Genomic DNA, 24080 nt, shown 5'->3' on the forward strand with positions numbered 1-24080 from the left:
ATGAGCTTTGTCCCTTTCTCTCCTCCCTACCCACAATCCCAGCACCACTGGTTTTGACAATTTAACATCACAACCTTTCTGGCTCCATTCTCCTGGACCAAGACTTCTTTGGCTGCAGAAGGAGGCTCACAAACCACTGTATTTTCATGACTGAATGAAGAGTTTATTTCTCCAACATACAAAGGGAGACTTGTCCCCAAAAGCACTCCTAGGATCAAAGACCTTAGCTGAGCTACTAAAGTGTTAATTGACCAAGTACGACTGTCAAAAATTAGTTTCTATGTGAACCAATTAAAACAAGATAATTGGGAGTTGTCAGCACTTCTAAATATTTATACCAGTTGATGCAAATATTTATTTACATATCATCTGTTTGCAATTTTTATCACTTCTGCTCTCTGCAAAGCTGCTCATATACCATTAGATCATTTCTCTTGATGCTTAAATTAAAATCTAAACTTATTCTAGTCAGCTGACAGAAAGCGAAAATATTTTTGTTCAAATTCATTTGACAATGTGTACTTTTGACAATGTGTTTATAGTCTTCACATATAATGGAAAGTGATACTGTAGCCATCCTTTCAAATGGAGATTTCTGATTTTTTCCATAGCCAGTTCATTCTATTTTCCCATGTGGTATTCATTAAACCAACTTTGTTGATTTTCATTATATCCCTAGAGTGTTAAAACTTTTCTTCACACTTCTGCAGTTGGTTAGCAGTATCAGCCAAGCTTTGCTTGACATCTTTTCTATTACTGTACATCAACTCTATGCTAGTCCTGAAATATTAAGAATGTCTTCCTACTGGAGGAATGATCCTTCTCTCCCTCTCGTAAATCCTCACTCAGTCACAAGTCTCTCAACCACCTTAAAGCACATCTCTACCCACACCTTCTTTACCATTTTGATATTTGTTTACTTATCTTCTTTTCCTGTCTTCTAGAAATAAGTGTCCCCATGACTTTCTAATGCTAACTCGCATTAAAATACTTAAAATTGATAAAGTTTATTATTCCTGTTATATATGACATTCAAGTTAGTAATGAAAAACTTTGAAGAAAATTCCCATCACTTGAGAACAGCCCCAGTATACACTATGCTGCATTTCCATCTGTAGTTTCATTTGTTAATAGTATTTTATTTGCTTTTATGTTTTGATGTAATTGTGACATTAAATATTCAATTTTATTGTTTTCTTTTCACTTCCCATTATACCATAAGCATTTCCTCCATGTAATTACAGTCTTTCATAAACTTTTGGGTTTTTTAATGGTTACATGGTAGTCCCTTAGTAGATACATGTATTATAGTTTAGTTGGACCATCTCTCACTGAATTTGAGAAGCACAGGATGGAGTTTGGTGCCTGAATCTGACTACTTCCCTCTTCCTGTGGATAGAAAATATGCACAGAGAACGAAGAGACAGATGGAATGCAAAGTTCTGATCCACACTGTGCTTATCAGCCATGGATCACAGGAGAATGCTAAGTGTTATCTAGCGAGAAGTGTTGACTGAAAAACTTGGACAAAAAAGGACAATGTTCTTGGTTTCAGTTTTGTAATAATTTAGAATCCATAATCTATTTTGAATCGATAACCTGGGAGCATAAACAATTGAGCACAGTAATTTTGTGCCAAGATGTGAAAAAGTTGATTGTAACCCTGTGCTTCCCGTATCCTTCGAGGCAAGGAGAGAGAAGGGAATCTGCTCATGCATCCTGTTTCATCCCCCAGAGACTGGCACGTGTGACATTGGCAAAATAAGAAATTTAGATGGTGGCCCTCATCTCCAGGTCTTCTCGTGGCTTGTTTTCTATGCTGCATATTTTAATCCTTTTCATTTCCATTCAAGGTTTGAGCCCCACATTTCGCCTCTCTCCCCAGTGCTGAATCCTGGGTGGGCTCTTTCCAATGACTCACCTTCCTCTGCTTGGAGTAGGGTGCTCAAAAGGAAGAGGCATCTGTCTAAGTCAGGCTCATTCTCATGCCTTCCCCAGAGTCTCAGTGCCTTGATCTACTTTTTGTATTTCTCTATCTGTTTCAGGATCCCAGGAGGCAGTGTGTACGGTCTTCACTTCCTACACTGGAATTCTGTAGGCCAGTGGTTTCCTAAATGTGGCAGCATCAGTGCATCACCTGAGACTATATTAGAAACACAGATTCTCAAGCTCCACCTAGATCTGTTGGATCAGAAACTCAGGGAGTGGGATGCAGAAATCTGGGTTTTGGCCAGTTCTCTAGGTGATTCTAATGGATGCTGAGTTTGAGAACCACTGCTGTAGACCTGTCCTTGAAGGATATACCTTCTTTGCTTGCATATTTATCTCAGTGATTACTTGTCCTCAACAGATCCTCAAACCGAACTCTTGTTGAGGCAGCTGCAGCTTGCATGCTCAGGTGGGAAGTCCATCTTTTTACTGTGTGCTTTTCCCCCAGATTTGCCTTTCTTCGATTTTTAAATTTCTAGGCCTTGAGTGGATTATGTTGCTTCATTGGTAGCAAGGACATTCATCTCTGCCACCTTCAATCCTATTTCAGTAACAAATGCCTCTAGTGTTCCATTTGTCTCTCTCATTCTGCACTCTTTTCAAAACAAGCTCAGCAGTTTTTAGGAGTGTAATACTTGGCTCCTTATCTTTTCTGTATGTGGTGCTAATACCCTTGGCTGGATCACAGAACCTTCCCTCCTTTCTCTTTCCCTTTGCTTTCAGCCCCGTTCATTTGTTTTCTTCGTGATATCATTCCAGATTTTGTCCTTTGAGATCTTCCTTAATAAGAGATATGAAGTTAGCCATTTCAGAAGCTGCCAAAATATCCATACTTCAAACAAATCTTGTCCACATGTAGGTCTCCAAGTTGGATGACTCTACCTGTCAGTCCAACTGTTGACCCCATCTGAACTCGTGTGGGTAGGCCAGCCTGGTATTCCTTAAGGCAGTTTCTCAATCTCAGCACTACTGACAATTTGGACTGGATAATTCTTTGTTCTGGGGGGTATCTTGTGCATTGTAGTATGTTTAACAGCCAGTAGCCTCCCCCCCACCAAATCATGACCATCAAAGAAGAATGTCTCCAGATATCCCCAGATGTTGCCCTGTGAGGTGGGGTGCAATTCACTTAAGGTTGGCTATATGCACCCCCATGTTCATAGCAGCACTATTCACAGTAACCAAGTCATGGAAACAACCTAAATGTCTATCGACAGAGGAATGGGTAAAGAAGATGTGTCATATATATATATATATATATATATATATATATATATATATACATACACAATGGAATATTACTCAGCTGTTAAAAAGAATGAAATAATGCCATTTGCAGCAACATGGATGGACCTAGAGATTATCATACTAGTCAGTCAGAAAGAGAAAGAAAAATATGATATCACTTATATGTGGAATCTAAAATATGACACAAACGAACTTATCTACAATACAAAAACAAATTCACAAATATAACAGACTTACCAAGGGGAGGGAGGTGAGGGAGGGAAGGACTGGGAGTGTGGGATTAGCAGATGCAAACTATTATATATAGGACGGATAAACAACAAGGTCCTGCTGTATAGCTCAGGGAACTATATTCAATATCCTGTGATAAAGCATAAAGGAAAAGAATATGGAAAAGAATATGAAAAAGAATATATATATGTATAACTGAGTCACTTTGCTGTACAGCAGAAATTAAACACAACATTGTAAATAACTGTACTTCAATAAGTTTTTAAAAAACACTTAGGGGATTGTGACCAGACCTAAATGGACAGCTGCAAAGGATCCCAGCACCAAGAAGTTTGCACCAGCCATACCCTCTGCCCTTTTAGTATAAAAGAAGCCTGAATTCTAACTCAGCAGTGTGGTTGACAGGGTCTTTGTGTTCTGGCCGGATGTCAGGCCTGTGTCTCTGAGGTGGGAGAGCCAAGTTAAGGACAATTGGTCTACCAGAGACCTCCCAACTCCCCATAACATCAAACGATGAAACCTCTCCCAGAGATCTCCATCTCAAAGCTAAGACCTAGCTCCACTCAACGACCAGCAAGCTACAGTGCTGGACACCCTATGTCAAACAACTAGCAAGACAGGAACACAACCCCACCCATTATCAGAGAGGCTGCCTAAAATCATAATAAAATCACAGACACCCCAAAACACACCACCGGGTGTGGTCCTGCCCACCAGAAAGACAAGATCCAGCCTCCTCTACCAGAACACAGGCACCAGTCCCCTCCACCAGGAAGCCCACACAACCAATTGAACCAACCTCAGCCACTGAGGGCAGACACCAAAAACAAAGGGAAATACAAACCTACAGGCTATGAAAAGGAGACCCCAAACACAGTAAGTTAAGCAAAATGAGATTACAGAGAAACATACAGCAGATGAAGGAGTAAGGTAAAAACCCACCTGACCAAACAAATGAAGAGGAAATAGGCATTCTACCTAAAAAAGAATTCAGGGTAATGATAGTAAAGATGATCCAAAATCTTGGAAATAGAATGGAGAAAATTCAAGAAACATTTAACAAGGAACTACAAGAACTAAAGGGCAAACAAGCAATGATGGACAACACAATAAATAAAATTAAAAATTCTCTAGAAGGAATCAATAGCAGAATAACTGAGGCAGAAGAACGGATAAGTGACCTGGAAGATAAAATAGTGGAAGTAACTATCGCAGAACAGAATATAGAAAAAAGAATGAAAAGAATTGAGGACAGTGTCAGAGACCTCTGGGACAACATTAAACGCACCAACATTCGAATTATAGGGGTCCCAGAAGAAGAAGAGAAAAATAAAGGGACTGATAAAATATTAGAAGAGATTATAGTTGAAAACTTCCCTAATATGAGAAAGGAAATAGTCAATCAAGTGCAGGAAGTGCAGAGAGTCCCATACAGGGTAAATTCAAGGAGAAACATGCCAAGAAACATATTAATCAAACTATCAAAAATTAAATACAAAGAAAAATATTAAAAGCAGCAAGGGAAAAGCAGCAAATAACATACAAGGGAATCCCCATAAGGTTAACAGCTGATCTTTCAGCAGAAACTCTGCAAGCCAGAAGGGAGGGGCAGGACATATTTAAAGTGATAAAAGGGAAAAAGCTACAACCAAGGTTACTCGACCCAGCAAGGATCTCATTCAGATTCAACGGAGAAATTAAAACCTTTACAGAAAAGCAAAAGCTAAGAGAATTCAGCACCACCAAACCAGCTTTACAACAAATGCTAAAGGAACTTCTCTAGGCAGGAAACACAAGAGAAGGAAAAGACCTACAATAACAAACCCAAAACAATTAAGAAAATGGTAATAGGAACATACATATAGATAATTACCTTAAATATAAATGGATTAAATGCTCCAACCAAAAGACATAGACTAGCTGAATGGATACAAAAACAAGACCCGTATATATGCTGTCTACAACAGACCCATTTCAGACCTAGGGACACATACAGACTGAAAGTGAGGGGATGGAAAAAGATATTCCATGCAAAAGGAAATGAAAAGAAAGCTGGAGTAGCAGTTCTCATATCAGACAAAATAGACCGCAAAATAAAGACTATTACAAGAGACAAAGAAGGACATTACATAATGATCAAGGGATCAATCCAAGAAGAAGATATAACAATTGTAAATATTTATGCACCCAACATAGGAACACCTCAATACATAAGGCAAATGTTAACAGCCATAAAGGTGAAAATCAACAGTAACACAATCATAGTAGGGTATTTTAACACCCCACTTTCACCAATGGACAGATCATCCAAAATGAAAATAAATAAGGAAACACAAGCTTTAAATGATACATTAAACAAGATGGACTTAATTGATATTTATAGGACATTCCATCCAAAAACAACAGAATACACATTCTTCTCAAGGGCTGAAGGAACATTCTCCAGGATAGATCATATCTTGGGTCACAAATCAAGCCTTGGTAAACTTAAGAAAATTGAAATCATATCAAGTATCATTTCTGACCACAATGCTATGAGACTAGATATCAATTACAGGAAAAAATCTGTAAAAACTACAAACACATGGAGGCTAAATAATACACTACTAAATAACAAAGAGATCACTGAAGAAATCAATGAGGAAATCAAAGAATACCTAGAAGCAAATGACAATGAAAACAGGACAACCCAGAACCTATCAGATGCAGCAAAAGCAGTTCTAAGAGGGAAGTTTATAGCAACACATTCCTACTTCAAGAAACAAGCAACATCTCAAATAAACAACTTAACCTTACACCTAAAGCAATTAGACAAAGAAGAACAAAAAAACCCCAAAGTTAGCAGAAGGAAAGAAATCATAAAGGTCAGATCAGAAATAAATGAAAAAGAAATGAAGGAAACTATAGCAAAGATCAATAAAACTAAAAGCTGGTTCTTTGAGAAGATAAACAAAATTGATAAACCATTAGCCAGACTCATCAAAAGAAAAAGGGAGAAGACTCAAATCAATAGAATTAGAAATGAAAAAGAAGTAACAACTGACACTGCAGAAATTCAAAGGATTGTGAGAGATTACTATTAGCCACTATATGCCAATAAAATGGACAACCTGAAAGAAATGGACAAATTCTTAGAAAAGCACAACTTCCCAAGACTGATCCAGGAAGAACTAGAAAATATAAACAGACCAATCACAAGCACTGAAATTGAGACTGTGATTTAAAATCTTCCAAAAAACAAAAGCCCAGGACCAGATGGCTTCACAGGCGAATTCTATCAAACATTTAGAGAAGAGCTAACACCTATCCTTCTCAAACTATTCGAGAATATAGCAGAGGGAGGAACACTCCCAAACTCATTCTATGAGGCCACCATCACCCTGATACCAAAACCAGACCAAGATACTACAGAAAAAGAAAATTATAGACCAATATCACTGATGAACATAGATGCAAAAATCCTCAACAAAATACTAGCAAACAGAATCCAACAGCACATTAAAAGGATCATACACCATGATCAAGTGGGATTTATCTCAGGAATGCAAGGATTCTTCAATATAGGCAAATCAATCAATGTGATAAACCATATTGACAAATTGAAGGAGAAAAACAATATGATCATCTCAAGAGATGCAGAAAAAGCTTTCAACAAAATTCAACACCCATTTATGATAAAAACCCTCCAGAAAGTAGGCATAGAGGGAACTTACCTCAACATAATAAAGGCCATATATGACAAACACACAGCCAATATCATCCACAATGGTGAAAAACTGAAACCTTTCCATGTAAGTCCAGGAACAAGACAAGGTTGTCCGCTGTCACCACTATTTTTCAACATAGTTTTGGAAGTTTTAGTCGCAGCAATCAAGAAGAAAAAGAAATAAAAGGAATCCAAATTGAAAAAGAAGAGGTAAAGAAGTCACTGTTTTCAGATGACATGATACTATACATAGAGAATCCTAAAAATGCTACCAGAAAACTACTAGATCTAATCAATGAATTTGATAAAGTAGCTGGATACAAGATTAATGCACAGAAATCTCTTGCATTTCTATATACCAATGATGAAAAATCTGAAAGAGAAATTAAGGAAACACTCCCATTGACTACTGCAACAAAAAGAAAAAAATGCCTAGGAATAAACCTACCTAAGGAGGCAAAAGACCTGTATGCAGAAAACTACAAGACACTGATGAAAGAAATTAAAGATGATACAAACAGATGGAGAGATATACCATGTTCTTGGACTGCAAGAATCAACATTGTGAAAATGACTATAGTACCCAAAGGAATCTACAGATTCAATGCAATCCCTATCAAACTACCAAAGGCATTTTTCACAGAACTAGAGCAAAAAATTGCACAATTTGTATGGAAACACAAAAGACCCCGAATAGCCAAAACAATCGTGAGAAAGAAAAACGAAGCTAGAGGAATCAGGCTCTGGGACTTCAGACTATACTACAAAGATACACTAATCAAGACAGTATGATACTGGCACAAAAACAGAAATATAGATCAATGGAACAGGATAGAAAGCCCAGAGATAAACCCATACACATATGGTCACCTTATCTTTGATAAAGGAGGAAAGAATATACAATGGAGAAAAGATAGCTTCTCCAATAAGTGGTCCTGGGAAAACTGGACAGCAACATGTAAAAGAATGAAATTAGAACATTCCCTAACACCATATACAAAAAAACCTCAGAATGGATTAAAGACCTAAATCTGAGACAAGACACTCTAAAACTCTTAGAGGAAAACATAGGAAGAACACTCTTTGACATAAATCACAGCAAGATTTTTGTGACCCATCTCCTAGAGTAATGGAAATAAAAACAGAAATAAACAAATGGGACCTAATGAAACTTAAAAGCTTTTGCACAACAAAGGAAACCATAAACAAGATGAAAAGACAACCCTCAGAATGGGAGAAAATATTTGCAAATGAAGCAACTGACAAAGGATTAATCTCCAAAATTTACAAGCAGCTCATGCAGCTCAATATCAAAAAAACAAACAGCCCAATCCTAAAATGGGCAGAAGACCTAAATAGACATTTCTCCAAAGAAGATATACAGACTGCCAACAAACACAGGAAAGGATCCTCAACATCACTAATCTTTAGAGAAACGTAAATCAAAACTACAGTGAGGTAACATCTCACACCAGTCAGAATGGCCATCATCAAAAAATCTACAAACAATAAATGCTGGAGAGGGTGTGGAGAAAAGGGAACCCTCTTGCCCTGTTGGTGGGAATGTAAATTGATACAGCCACTATGGAAAACAGTATGGAGTTTCCTTAAAAATCTAAAAATAGAACTACCATACGACCCAGCAATCCCACTACTGGGCATATACCCTGAGAAAACCATAATTCAAAAAGAGTCATGTACCAAAATGTTCATTGCAGCTCTATTTACAATAACCAGGACATGGTAGCAACCTAAGTGTACATCAACAGATGAATGGATAAAGATGTGGCACATATATACAATGAAATATTTCTCAGCCATAAAAAGAAACGAAATTGAGTTATTTGTAGTGAGATGGATGGACCTAGAGTCTGCCATACAGAGTGAAGTAAGTCAGAAGAGAAAAACAAATACCGTATGCTAACACATATATATGGATTCTTAAATAAAAATAAATGGTTCTGAAGAACCTAGGGGCAGGACAGGAATAAAGACGCAGACGTAGAGAATGGGCTTGAGCACACGGGGTAGGGCGGAAGGGTAAGCTGGGACGAAGTGAGAGAGTGGCATGGACATATATACACTACCAAACGTAAAATAGATAGCTAGTGGGAAGCAGCCGCATAGCACAGGGAGATCAGCTTGGTGCTTTGTGACCACCTAGAGGGCTGGAATAGGGAGGGTGTGAGGGAGACTCAAGAGGGAGGAGATATGGGGATATATGTATATGTATAGCTGATTCACTTTGTTATAAAGCAGAAACTAACACACCATTGTAAAGCAATTATACTCTAAATACATCGTTAAAAAAAAGAATATATTATATATTTTGTATTCATGATATTCATTTAAACATGATGATTAGATCAAATTTGTCAGTTTGAAAAAATGCCAGTGGAATTTAGCTGGATTTGGGAGAATATGATCTGAAGTCCAACAGCTCCTTTTCTTAGACCTAAAATAATAAAAGTTATAAAATGTATGGGTTCAAAAACCCACAGATACAGAGCTGATAGAGAAAATTCTTATTCCAAATAAGAATAACCTTTATCTTACCGAAAGTAAAAGATTTCTGATATATTTTTATTTAACATAGTTTTCATTTTATTGTGTTTTGTGACACAAAAAGTAACCTATAACTTCTTAAATAACAACACCAGAAAATAAGAGCTAACACATCTAAAACTCATTGTGTGCCAGATACAGTTCTGTACACTTTCTACATAGTCGCTCATTTAATTGTCAGAACAACCCTATGAGCAGTATAAAATTATCATTTTATAGTTATTGAAACTGAGGTACAGAGAGTTTCAATAACTTGCCCAAAGTCACACAGCCAGTAAGAAACAAACATAGATGGGATCTGAATCCTGGAAGTCCAGCTCCAGAGTCTGTATTGTTTGAGCACTTTCTGTATGTCAAGCTCTTACTAAGTTCTTTGTTTACCTTACCTCATTTCAATATGCTTATATAACTTTATTTTTAGGATAAAATCAACCATAAACTTCTTTTTCTTTCATTTGTTTCAAACCATTATGGAATGTGGATACACCCCGTGAATTTATCAATAAATCGCAAATAAATTTAAAAAACAAAAAAACACTTAAGGTTGGCTAACTTATCCTCCCTGAGCCATCTGTGAGAAGATCAGAGCTTACCATTCCTCATGGCATCTGCTGAACCTGCTTCAGTGCTGCAATAACTGTGTTATCTTGGAACCAGTGAAATAATCCCTGGAAGTTTCCACTCTGCTCTTCCTAGTCATCCCTCCCACGGCTGTACAGATTGCATGCAGCCCTCCACGTGGCTCTGCCAGAAGCTTCCTAACAGTCCCCCACAGCTGGGCATTAGTCTCCTTTGTTTTCTTTCTTTACTTTTTTGTTGGATTTTTTAAGCCTCAGCCACACCTCTTTTCTAACATCAACTTTAAAAGCATTTAAAACATTTTAGTTTCATATCTGTCCAATTTAGCCTCTAAAATCTCAGCATTTCTCCTAAAGAAACAACTCCTTTCTTTCCACTCAGTCATAGCATCTTCCTTCATTTTTCTTTCATTTCTAACAGCTAGTGTTCTAAAGGCAAGATCAAAGCCTGTATTTTAAGCCAACTCCATTCTTCCTTAACTCTGTTAGCAAATCTACCCTAGAAACAGAAAGTTCAAGAAAATGGCCTTTTAAGCATACTTCCTAGCTGAATGCTGGAAGATAACGAGCCAGGGATTCAGCTCCTCTTTACCATTATCTGGGTCAGGGTCTCTTAAACCCATATCATAATCAGCTGTGGATTTAAGAGATCATATCTCATTTGAGAAATAAGCATTATGAAAAAAAGCCAATTTGAGAGCATTTGGCAGAAAGCCTCAGGAACCTGTGGGCGAACTCCCTGAAACAAGAAGTTGGTCCTTCCACAGTCCTGTCTCGGGATGTGTGATTCCCAGCAACATTAAAAGGAGCCCCAGCCGGATCAGCTGAGCAAGTGTTCCCAGTGCCTAGCGCTACCCTGCAGGCCAAAACCTCTCTCTCTCATTCTCTCTACTCTGATGAAGTCTAGCTGGGCTTTTGCTGTTGCTGTTGATTTTCTACTTAAAGTCCAAATAATCCAATATTGGCCTCAGCAGCACGTTGACTACAAGCCACTGCACCAAACAAGTCAGGAACAAAGGCCTGCCCACTCACACCAAAGTAGTCATAATAGCTATACCAAGATCTGTGGTCTCGTGTTCAGGTCCTTTGCTCTCCAAATGTTTGTAATTCATCTTAAAGTTTCCAGGGCACTGACTTGTTGGGGATCAGGATTCTAATCCTTCACCCCAACATCTCCACTAAGTGGGTATCGAAGTACCAACCTCATTGATAGCTGGAGAGTATCCAATAAATCCAAAATACATGGCAACTGGGAAACTTCACTGCAGAAGTCAGACCAGGGCTGCCCCCTCCCCTCCTCTGAACTAAAGAGCCTGGAGCCCAGTGTCACACGACTGTGACTCACCTGTCCAGTCACAGTGGGACCCCTGACTTGCAGCATTAACACAGGAGCCTGGAATCAAGTGCACACAAGAGCAGTGGTCTGCAGCCAGGAAGCCTCCCCACTACGGAAAATGGCCCGGTGGATGTTTAGCTTCCCACAGTCTAGTAAGTTAGCCTCTTCCTGGATGAAAAAGTCAGGGAGTGAAGAGAGAGGCCAGATTTGCTCACGCCAATAGCTGTCACTCATGGCTGTGTCGTCACGGAGAACACGGGAAGCAGAAGAGTTATGGCCCCTTCTCCACACTGACTCTTTAGGCTGTATAGATTTTCCCCCGTTTGAAGAAAGCTTTGCTATGTGCCAGGTACCAGTTTAAGTGCTTTCCCTACAGGAACACATTTAATTTTCCCCAACCAACCTAGGGGAAGGCCAATATGACCTCCAGTTTACAAAGGAGGAAATTGAGGCTGAAGTAAATAATTTAAGATTTGAACCCAGGTAATGCATCTCACCCTGTTCTTACTAAATGGCTTTCTTTTAGGTCCTCAAACAAGACATGCTCTTTCCTGCCTCAGGACCTTTGTACAAGCTGTGCCTTCTGACTATGATGATCTTCCTTTTCTCCTTCAATGAGCTGCACCATCCCAGCTTTCAGATTTCAGCTTAACTAGAATTCTCTGATTAAACAGCCTAATCTGATATCCCAGATGAGATCAATACCCTCTATTTTTATGGATAAAACTCATCACAACTCTTGCAGTTTCAATTTTCTACGCATAGAGAAAAGACTGGGGGTGGTACTTTCTAAAATTCTAACAGTGATGTCATTGAGTGATAGAACGGCAGTTGTTTTTTGTTTGGTTGGTTGATCTGTTTTGTTCTTATGTGCTTGTTTTTGCTTTCTATATTTTCCAAGTTGTCCTGTGATTAGAATATACATCTTGTAAGTAGAGTAGTTCCTGATAATAATGCAGATTGAGGTATGCCAGTGAGTGTCTGGAGTGAACAGAAATGAAGATCAGTGGCTTTGTGGAAATCACTGAGCTGCAAGGTCAGAGAGCCAGATGGGTCACTGATGCAAACATTACAAATACCAAGAAAGGTGGGAGAGAAGAGGAAAGCTGGGAGCCGCATGCTGACGTGGCCTGAAGGGAGGCAGAAGACAGCCATGGAAAGTATCCAGTGACATAGGGTAGGGTATGAAAAAAGGGTGTAAGCAATTAGATGGAGCAAGAGAAACATAACAAACAGTCTGGAAGGGCCACTGAGGTTCAAGGGCAGATAGATCCTTCCCCTTATGCAGCTGCACTTTGAAGGCAGAAACAATAGTGGCCCCTGTTGGAGAGAACTGTGCAGGTGGGCACGCTTACTTTCCGTTTCCGTTCAGGTGAGGAGATGGACTGAGAAGGCAAAGACAGAGGTGAGTTCTCTCACCTTGGCACGGGGGTCCAGAAAGCACAATGAAAAAAAAAACAAGACAAGGAGGATGGAAAGGCCTGGATCCAAGAAGGAGGGGTCTGATTGAGACAGGAAAGAAGGGGCTAAGCACAGCTCGACATGGGTCTGCTCCTGGCCCGGGCAGCATGATTAGCAGCATGAAGGACTCAGAAGACTGGGAAGTGGGCTGGGCACACACGGGGCAGGCTCTATGAACATGCCACACCTGATGCAGTCACGCATGGCCTCAGGCTTCATTTCATGTTCTGTTGTCACTGCCTTGAAGTTCTTAACTGTTTTAGAACAAGGGGCTCCATCTTTTCATTTTTGCCGTGAGTCCCACAAATTACATACTTGTCCTGGGGTAGACGTGGTTGATAGAGGCAGTATGGATGTGGGGGGCTGCCAGGCAGACAGAATCTTGTTGCTGGGGAAGCCTGGGGAGGTTGATTCATTTAACTGCTATCTATTGAAGAGCCACTATGTGCTGGATACACTGCTAGACACTGCAGAAGATAAAAAGATGAATAAGAAGTTGCCTGGGTTCGTGCTCTGATTTATAAGGAATTTGAGCCATTACTCTCCTGTTGGAGGAGTTTTGGAACAGCATCAATTGAGGTCACCTTTTGTGAGACAGAACTTCAGTGTGATTTGGGGGTTTTATATATATAGACTTCATACGTTTTTGTAAGTGACTTCAAAGGAAATGTTTCATTAAAATTGATAGCTAGATATGTAAACACTGGCCATTGATCAGCTTTCATATTATCTAAAGCAGATTTGAAAGATACTTCGTTCTTTGCCAAAAACCATTTCTTTGACATTTGAATAATTAATCCTTAGAAAATCACTATTTAATTATAAGGTTTGGACTATAGTAGCCTGTGAGACATGAAAGGCTTTTATGAGTCTGTATTGTGAGCTGATTGAAGATAGAAATTTGAAAAGAGATGTTTAAAAGCAGAAAATATTCTGAGCCAGATAATAGTTTAATGATGTCATGCAGAAAAGATTTGAGGATAAGCAGAGCTTTAAGACATCCCTGGAGAGACCTTCAGTTAAACAGTTTTTACTCTGCTTTTTTCTTCTAGCAAGTTTATTACCTCGAAGCTGCTAGCACAAAAATCAGAGACCTTTCTAGATACTAGTGCCAGCTACTCTGAGAGAGGTGATTTCCTAGACAGTGTGCTCTGCTAGAAAAAGTACAGAACCAGGAGCCAGAAGATCTAGGCTGTGTTCCTAAAACAAAGTGCTGCGGCCCTCTGGACCCCAGCTTACCCATCTGTAAGGAAACATGTCATTAATGATGTCAGTCTCTATGCCAAGCTCTGCCCTGTCCAGCCCAAAGGGCATCTCTGGCCTCCTACAACTTCAGAAACTCAGCATCCCACAGGGAATTTGAGCTTACTGGTAATTCCAAGCAAAAGAATTAATCTCCAAGAATGAACGTTTTTATTATAAGATGTGAAAGAAGAAGGAAAAGATAAAAAGAAAGAAGATGGCAATGGTGAGGACAGTGACAAAGCTTAAAAGCCTAAGCCACACACTGAACAACTCTGCAAAGTCCTGGGAGATGACATCCTCACAGCCACATCTGCCTTGAGGTTCTACTTTAGGACTTTAGAATAATGGAGAAGTCTTATACCGCAGAACAGTAAATAGTTTAGGATTGAATGTTAAGCATCCCTGTAATTAAAGGCCCTGCATCCTCCCAGCCATCAGGAATTTCTCACTGCTCTCCTTTCTGTAAGACATCAGACTCCCTGCTGCCCAGCAAGCTCCCTTCAGTTTACTTTAGAAATTCAGTTCCTCTCACTTTGTTCTGTAGCAGAATTTAACTTACACGACATCTATTCAAGGTGTAGGCCAAATACTCATTAATGTACTCTGCTAAACAAAAGGCCATCTCCTCTGGGTTTCACCCTTCCCTGGCATAAGAATTAGCAGAGTTCTTCTAAATTCCACCACATGGTGTTAAAGGAAGAGTTGAGAGCAGTGGTCCTCAATCTGGGGTGGGTTGGTGGGGACGGGAAGCACAGCCGTGCCGCTCCTGGTGATATCCGGCAATATCTGGAGACATTTTGGTTATCACAACTGGGGAAGGGGGGTAATACTGGCATCTAGTGGGTAGAGACCAGGGATGCTGTCACACATCCTACAATGTGCAGGACAGTCCCCACAACAAAGAATTATCTGACCCCAAGTGTCAACAGTGCAAAAGTTGAGAAACCCTGAAGAGTTATTTTCCCACTGATATGAATAAGTTCACCCCCCTACCCCCCCACCACCAGAAGGCAGAAGAGGTTAGTCAGTTTGGGTTTTAAATAATAATTTTTTCACCATTCTATGTCCATTTAAAAATAGTTTGTACTTGTCTTTGTCATTTGAGGGGTTTGGGATACAGAAGTTGTAAATGGGATCTGTGTTTCCTAAGGAATAATTATATGACCTCTGGGTTCCTAGCATTGCTATTATCTCTGATAGATTTACCTGTTAGAATCTTAACACTTACATGTTCAACAGCTCTTCAAATTCCACATGACGAAGACTATGGCTTCAGCTTTGGCTTGGGCCTCCACCCCTCCTCACCTGAATCCTACCACCTATCCTGTCATTAGGTTCGATGCAAATCTGCTCCTCCTCCCATATTCCCCATCTCTCTAAGTGATGGTATCACTCACCCAGTCCCCCAGAAATCACCTAATCCTTTATGTCCCACTCAGCCCTCATCCACTTGGCCACCAGGTCCTGCAGACTCTCCTTAGCCCCTTATCTGTGTATCTGTGTATCTGTCTATCTACCTACCTACCTATCTATTGCCTATGTATCTAATCCATCTATTTGATCACTCTAACCTTTCTATCTATCCACCCATCTTTCTCCTCCAGTTCAGTCCCTCGATCCTGACATCTGGGTTAGTTCAATAACTCCTTCTGACTAGGCTTCCTTTCTCCAGGCTGACCTAGCTGCAATCCATAGCTATGCTGCGACAAGGGTGATGTTTTTGACAAAGCAAATCCGTTCATACCTCTCCTCTATTTTAGAAAACTTCAAATATGCTTCTTGGCTTTCAGGGTGAAGTGCAACTCTTTACCTGGGTGGAATGATCTGACTAACTCTTGCTTATCTCTGTCCTCCTCCCCCGCTCCGCCCCCAGTCACTTCTTCCTGTGGAATTCTTCGGTCTAGCTCCTTTGCGCTACGTAGCATTACCTCAGTGCCTATCCTGTCTCTGGGCCTTTGCACATGCTGTTCTGCTGAGACTGCCCTTCCCTACCCCTTTTGCTCATGACTGCTCATTTTGAAATCTCAGCTCTGCCATTATCCCTCCGGAGAGCTCCCCTGCATCACTTCTGCCATTGTTCCCCCTACGTGTCCTTCAAAATGCATGGCAGAAGGGTTCTTTGGTCACACAACTTTGGGGCATTACCTCTCTCTGGAATTTATAATAAATATTAGAATATTAAAAGGTCTGAAAAAGATTACAGTAGAAAGACCTATTTCACTATCTTTAATCCAACATTCCCCAAACTTACTTGAACATTTAACTTCTTTTTTTCACAAACCCATTATCACCTTCTTTGGAAAAATCTGGCTTAATCTGATTTAGGAAGAACTGCCTTTACTCCTGTAGTATCCCAGATGTTGCTGTATCATAGTACTTGCCACATATGTCACTATAATTGTAGAGTCATTTTCTAGAAGTTCTCTCATGTAAATGCCTTGGTGAGAAAAATCATCCCCGCACTTTTGCCAGTGTTATATGTTCAACACCTGGGATACATTTTAAATATCTGGTATATGTTGATAAATACATTATTGGGCAAAATGGACCATCTATTTTATTGCTGTTGATAATTAACATATACTATTTGAATAGAGTGTGTAATAAAATTGTTTTACCAAAATAGTCCCATATCCAACATAGAATATAACTCATAATATTATTGATATGCTTTCTGAGAGTGCCATGCTTATGCAAGTTTCTTAATGCCCTTATCCTGAAGATGAGAGTCTATCTACCCTTGGACTGACATGTCAACTTGGCTTCAACACAGACATTTCTTTATTGTTTTGGGACTCGTACTTAGATTTGTTGCTGTTGCTTTGTGTTTTGTTTTTGAGAAGACCATGACTAAAGAATATGTCAAGTGTATTTAACATGAAGAGAATGCTTATACTCCACATTTACCAGGAGGGTCCTGAGAACGTGGAGGTCTCCCCCATACCACTCAGTTGAGGGGTCCTGGCCTACCAGCCCATCCCCCAGGGAAAGATTCTTCCTTCACCTCTCACCACTGGCAGACCCCCCTACTACTTAGGAGACCCCAAAAGCCTCCATGCATATGCGCTGAGGACCCCTCCTCTCTTATGGATCAGGAGATCTGGATGTGTGCAGACAAGTTAACAGTGGGGAGAGAAAATGTACAAAGCGTTAAAGGTGACTCACCAGTTTGAAGGTGGAAAAAACAACATAATCAGAAAAGGTAGCTCTCCGTGAGGGACCCTTAAAAAAAGAAATCAAAAGAACTCTAAAAGAAAATAATATAAATTCCTAGGGAGACTAGAGAAGCTATTGCAAAGGAGCAATCTGTGAAAAAGAAAGAGTTCCTGGAACTCAAAAACATTGCTGAAAACTGAATTAAGTATCTTGCAGCTCAGATGGAAGAATTATCACACAGAGGAAAAAAATCTCAAAGAAATAGAAATTATGAGTGGATAGTGAAAGCTCCACATGGAGGATACATCCTATTGTTGGTAGAGGGTGAATAGGTTCAACCTTCTTGTAGAGTAATTTGGACTCTCCATCTAATATTAAGCGGCATATGCCCTATTATAAAGTACTCACAATTCTAAGAACTACCTTACAATATAAGGGCACAAGGCAAAAAAAAGAAGTTCAAAATGCTTTCTCATTGCAAGTTTATTGTAATAGCAAAAAATCACATGCAACCAAAGTGTTCATCAATATGGGATTGGTTAAATAAATTAGGGCATGCACATAAATAAATTTCTATTTAGTCACTAAAAAAATGAGGAGATGTATGTATACTGACTTGGAATATATGTCCACAAAAATACTATGAAAAGAATAAAAGCATATTATACAGCATTATATAGCATGATCTTGTTTTGTTAAAAAAATTTTAATGGTATTAATATATATGTCTAAAGGTTTATGTATGTATATTTGCTTTCATAAGCATAAAAAACAATTTGGAATGATAACCTCACATACTATAGACAGCATTACCTCTGGGAAATGAGGCTGGAATGTTGGACAAGATATTCACTTCTTTATATACTTCAGAATAAATCTGTGAAGTTCTGAACTCTTTTACTTAATTTTGGGGCTCTTTTGTATTTCCAAATTTTCTGAGATGAAAATTGCTTATTTAATTAAATTTTTTACTGTTTAAAAGCTAGAAAGAAATCAAAACACAAGAAGTCATGTATAACTAAACATGGCAAGGCAATGGAAGGGTTTGCTGAGTTCTCAGCAAAGGCACAGAGTCAAAACTCGGAAAAAAACAACAGTGAAATTCCAATACCATAAGAGAAGCTATTGGAAATGTTTATAAAATTCTTAAAACACTAGCAGCAAAAAAACAAAAAATTAAAGCTACTGTTAGCAAAATTATCAACAATCATGAAAAGCCAATCAACTATGACTTTTTAAAGAAGAGCATACTTTGGGTCAAATCAAGACCCAGAGTCAGAGACAAAAGAGTTTGAAGATGGCATGTTTTGTGACCATTTAAGGAACATTTGATCCAAATGGAAAGTGCAATTCTTTGTAAGGTAATTTTTCAGTTTGGACTCAATAAAGACAATCATAACTATCGCATGTTAAGCACTTAGAATGGGCAAGGTCTCTGCCAAGTGCTTTGTATGCATTATTCCTCTGATAAGCACAGCAATCTTAGGAGAGGTGCAGGTGCTACTGTTATTTCCATGTTATAGACAAAGGCATTGAGCTACATAAAGCTTGATGTATATATGTGTGCTCTCATAAACCTAAAAAACATAAGGTTAAATAATTGGCTAGAGGTCACCCTGGAGGTCAGTGGAAGATCTGAGACTGGACTCCTGGCCTCTGATACTATTGCCTTTACCTTCTGTGTGGGAGCCGTGGGCTGAGGCCCTGAAACTCTCAACAACAGCAGCACATAAAGGACGCGTGATTAAGTGAAAAGGATCCACTGTTCACAAATTATTATTATTATTATTACCCAGTAATAGTCATATTCTATCTTATATAAAACCTGCATTGGTTTTCTTAAATTAATTTCTCAGGTAATATTTTGGGGGGGAGAACAGTCTTTGTTTTTTTTTTTTTTAATTTTTATTGGAGTATAGTTGACTTACAATGTTGTGTTAGTTTCTGCTGTACAGCAAAGTGAATCAGTTATACATATACATATATCCACTCTTTTTTAGATTCTTTTCCCATATAGGTCATTACAGAATATTGAGTAGAGTTCCCTGTGCTATACAGTAGGTCTTTTTATTTATTTATTTTATATATAGTAGCGTGTATACATCAATCCCAATCTCCCAATTTATCTCCTTCCCCATTTCCCCCCTTCCCAGGTAATTTAAAAGACTGTTGGTTCCCAGCACTCCTGGGACTGGGATAAAGAATAAGTATTCCTACCATAGCAATAAGCACATAATTAAAATTAACGTAAAACAGAATTAATTCAATATTTGGAATAAGAAAGTAGCAGCCACTTCATCTCAAAACTTATAACTTGGACATGTAAGAAGTAGCTTATTGGGTATTATAGAGAGGAATAGGTATATAAGAGATTTGGCTCCATGTGTTACATTATTCAAACAATTACAGTAGTACTGATGCAATTTTTTGCATGTCATAAAAGTTTTAAACAGCAGACAACTCAAGCTAAATATTTCAATCAGCATAGAACATTCCAAAATTACTAAGTTGTCTTTTTTTTAGTGAGTGTCAATTGTAGGTTACAGATTGTAACCAGATGGTATCAGCCACAGGAACCAGGGTGAGAAGTTGAGAGAGATGTGTGGTGCAGAGAAAATCCTTTGGTTGGACATTTTGGCCTGGAGATCAGTTGCTCCAAGACTGTCAGTTGACAGATTTCAGTGATCATCAGAGGACAGGAGATTGGATTTCTAACAAGGAGACCAGAGTTGGTATCCAAAGGCTTTGGATAAGGTCCATTCCTATGGACCTGGCAACTGAATCAGGGCCAAGTGCTACCATGACTTGAGGATGGTAACTTGCCGGCCTTGCATGCCTTCTGAGTGTGGCTTGGAGTGCTGGGTGAGTGTGGTACAGGCAGAGGGCCAAGATGTGCCTCTTATCTCCCCAAGGTGGGAGCAGAGGCTAGGCTTCCATAGCTAAAGTAATCCAGGACTGGTATCAGAAGAGCCCCATCCATGACCCCCTGAAGACTCCCACGAGGCGGAAGAATGGACTCTGTTGAAATGTGTGCAAATAAGGCAAATGGTGGTTTGGTCTCTCAATTCTCAAAGGAGCCAGTTCCTCCTGCTCAGAGCCTGTGCCCTTGATGATGTCCCTTTGCCTGGTGTGCTCCTACCCATTTGCCTTCTTAACTCCTACCCTGGGGTCAGAATAACCCCTCTCTAGGCATTCTGAGTAATAAGTGAATCAGTGCATGTGAAAGCACTTAGGCCAGTTTCTGATGCATGAAGCACTCAGCAATCTTAGCTGTTATTATTAATATGAATTTTTCTTCAGACATTATCCTAACACTTCCCCAATTAGACTTCCCTGATTTCTCTTTCTAGATTGGATGCTCAAAGACCACCTTCCCTCCTCACTGAGCACCTTGTAAGTTTGCATTATAGCATCACACAATACCTCCAAATGTATAGTTGTCTCTCCAGTCAGACAGACATTATCATGAGGGCAGGGGATGTATTAGGGCCTAGCATGGGAGCCTTCACATACCAGGCACTCAAGAAACATTTAGCAAATGAGTTAATTATTAATTTTAAGGGCTCTCTTTCTCCTTTAAGAACTCAGGTTTTCTTTTTCTAATGTGGAAGAAAACTTAGGAAAGCAAAGGTGAGTTTTTATGGTTTTTAATGGTCTGTAAAACCTCACCACCACAATGTTCTTAATGGCTTTATTGATTTTGTACCCCAAGAAAAATGATTGGTACCACCGCATTAGGTAGCTACATAAGGTAGTCTCAAGGGTGGCTCTGAATAGTTTTCAAAGTAGTCAATGATATTGCTGTGAAATTGTCGCCCAAATGAGGAGCTCTTATTCAATGAATTCTTGAAGTAACAGACAGCTTTCTTTGTTAATACTTTTGTAGTTAAAGAAGAAGCTGTTATATGAGGCAGTAGTAAAAACTTTTCTCAGTAGGGGAGAACGTGCTAAATTTGTTTCCTAGCAATAATTTGCTTAAAGGAGCTGAAGGGGTCGCAATTTCAGAGGAATTTTCGATACACTTTTTGTTTGAGGGGCAAGAGCGGGGTGGTGGTGGGGTGGGGGAGTGTATGTCAGGGGGAGGTCAGAGGAGTGGGCCTAATTCCGTGGACTCAGTGACACGTATGACATCTTGCTGAATCACACCATAGGGTCCATCTAAAAGATTCAGCTCTATAAAGATGCACAGTGCACCTACCTTGTGTAAAAACTTGAAGAATTTTCTTTGTTCTTCCTGGGCCCAGCCGTTCAATAATCAATCTAGGAAGCCCATTCCCAACCATCTCCATGATTGTAAATGAGGAATTAGGTGGCTTACTAAAATATTTAGGGATTTTCCAATATGGATTTGGATCTAATTCAAATTGCACTCAGCAGTTGGAGGAATGAAAATTCGAGGAAGGCCATCTGGGAAAGAAATTTGGGAAAATGGTACAGTTTTGACTGCCAAGAGTGGAGACATCTTACCCAAGCAAAACTCTCTCTGTGGCTACCTTCCTAGTTCCAATTACATGGACTTATCATATCTTCTTAATTTGGTTTTCCAAATTGACCTACTGATAATAATAATAACAGTAACAATACCAGGTAGCATTCACTGAGTCCTCACTATAGGTCAGCCTTATACTACTATTTTACATGTATTATCTTATTTAACCCTTACAACAATTCTGTGAATTAACCACTATTGTTAGTTCTCTCCATCCCAGAGCACTGAATCCATTTGCAAACGTCACTATTACTAAAAATGACAGAGCTTGGAAAAATATTGCTCACTGAAGTGACTATCTGCCTCATCCAGATCCATGTGGGTGGCGTGACAAGATCTTTTTGTCAGGCTGAGGACACCATGACTTTAGTGTTCAGTCTGGGAGATGACCCGGAACCATTTGAACCTCACAATGCAAATAATTCATGTCAATCATGGGGACTTACCTGCCGTCCCCAATTAAACCTACTACCCTGAAAAATACCCTTTTGGATATAACAACAATAGATTTTAAAAAAATGGATTTGGAAGAGAATTGTCTGGTAGGCTGCCACACTGAAAAAATTGTCTGCACTATTGGCAAACTCCTTCCAAGCACGGGCACAGTCTAATTGTTCCTCTCTTTTCACTGCCATCTTGAATAAAGAGAAACTTAGCATTGATTTCAACACCCTCCCACCCCATACTCACCAGAAAACTTGGAAAATTTTTCTTGGAAAAGAAAACTTGTCCACTTATCCCAATAAGCATGAATTGAGAAAATCATAATTTTTAGGAGAAGTTTCAGTTAATGGAACAAAGTGTCAGAACTGAGCCTTCAAGAACAGGGTGCAATGTCAGTATGAACCAGAAGCAAGAGTATGATGAGTCTGAGCCATTGGCCTACGCAACTAGACTCCATGTCTCCTCTTGCCAGGAACAGACCTGGGAGACAAAGTGAACATCAAGTGATCTTGAAATTCAGGGATGTTCGGGGCAGGGAGCTGAGTGTGCAATGAGATATCACAGTTGACTTACATGCTTTCTTTGTGGGTTACATCTCCCTGTACCTCCAAGAAGAGTTCCCAATCAAAATGTTTTCATCTCTAAGCTTCTCATTTTTTCAATCAGTGGCAGCACCTCTGAAGGCAATTCAATGACTCTCTTTTTTTTTTTTTTTTGATTAATTAATTAATTAATTTTTGGCTGTGTTGGATCTTCGTTTCTGTGCGAGGGCTTTCTCTAGTTGCGGCGAGCGGGGGCCACTCTTCATCGCGGTGCGCGGGCCTCTCACTATCGCGGCCTCTCTTGTTGCGGAGCACAGGCTCCAGACGCGCAGGCTCAGTAGTTGTGGCTCACAGGCCCAGTTGCTCTGCGGCATGTGGGATCTTCCCAGACCAGGGCTCAAACCCGTGTCCCCTTCATTGGCAGGCAGATTCTCAACCACTGAGCCACCAGGGAAGCCCTGCAATGACTTTTTCACTTGTAATTGGTTACTGTACTTTTTTTTTTTTAATACACTCTTTTCTCTCTTTGTTTCAGAGGCTACCCTTTAAAGACAGGCATTTCACTTGCAGCAAAATGTAAGTACATGTCCTCCTTGAAATGGTGTCTCCTTCTCAGCTCTAATTCCTAAAACCTCCTAATCTTTAAGGCTCCCATCTCACATTGCTGCATTTTTCAAGTCTGGCTGAACAAATGCAGTTTGAATCTAATATTTCACACTCTTGATTTGTATGACATCGTGGAACATTTTATAAACTGTTTGGGAAACAGATTGAACCTGATTGTGGTTGTGACTAGGTTGCCCCTAAAAAGCTAGAAAAAAGTAATGAGGAAAAAATTAGGCAATATTCTTTTAGACATTATGACAGTGTGACAGCAAACCTTTGAATATTCAGGTTCTCTCAAAAAATGGCTGACTACTTTATTGCTCTTTGCCCAGTCGATCCTTGGAATCACAGACTGTTTTATGTCTAACAATATGGTAGTTATCTTAATAATTCCTTCCTGTGTGTACTGCATTACGGCCACTCTGTAAACTAGTGTTCTTTCTAGAATGAATCTCCCGAGTATTATGTTTCTTTACTCTTGGTA

General features: G+C 39.5%; 1 protein-coding gene and 1 long non-coding RNA gene across 5 annotated transcripts in view; one reads left to right on the plus strand and one right to left on the minus strand.

Annotated features, from left to right (window-relative positions):
- Positions 1–24080, plus strand: part of ANKFN1 (ankyrin repeat and fibronectin type III domain containing 1) — a 427590-nt gene that overhangs the window by 136680 nt on the left and 266830 nt on the right. For 2 of the 4 annotated variants that reach the window (XM_082439936.1, XM_082439937.1), the window contains exon 2: positions 23526–23566. Coding sequence is in view for 2 of the 4 variants with exons in the window: in XM_082439935.1 (XP_082296061.1) it covers positions 23454–23566 (113 nt within the window). In the remaining 2 variants the exon portion in view is untranslated. Of the gene's footprint in view, positions 23567–24080 lie in introns of all 4 variants that reach the window. The other 2 variants (XM_082439935.1, XM_082439938.1) reach the window with 1 other exon arrangement.
- LOC309649789 overlaps positions 1–24080 on the minus strand; it is a 404889-nt gene that overhangs the window by 100162 nt on the left and 280647 nt on the right. The gene's annotated exons all lie outside the window — the stretch shown is intronic.

This window comes from Balaenoptera physalus (genome assembly GCF_965194825.1).
Source record: "Balaenoptera physalus genome assembly, chromosome: 20".
Taxonomy (NCBI): Eukaryota; Metazoa; Chordata; class Mammalia; order Artiodactyla; family Balaenopteridae; genus Balaenoptera; species Balaenoptera physalus.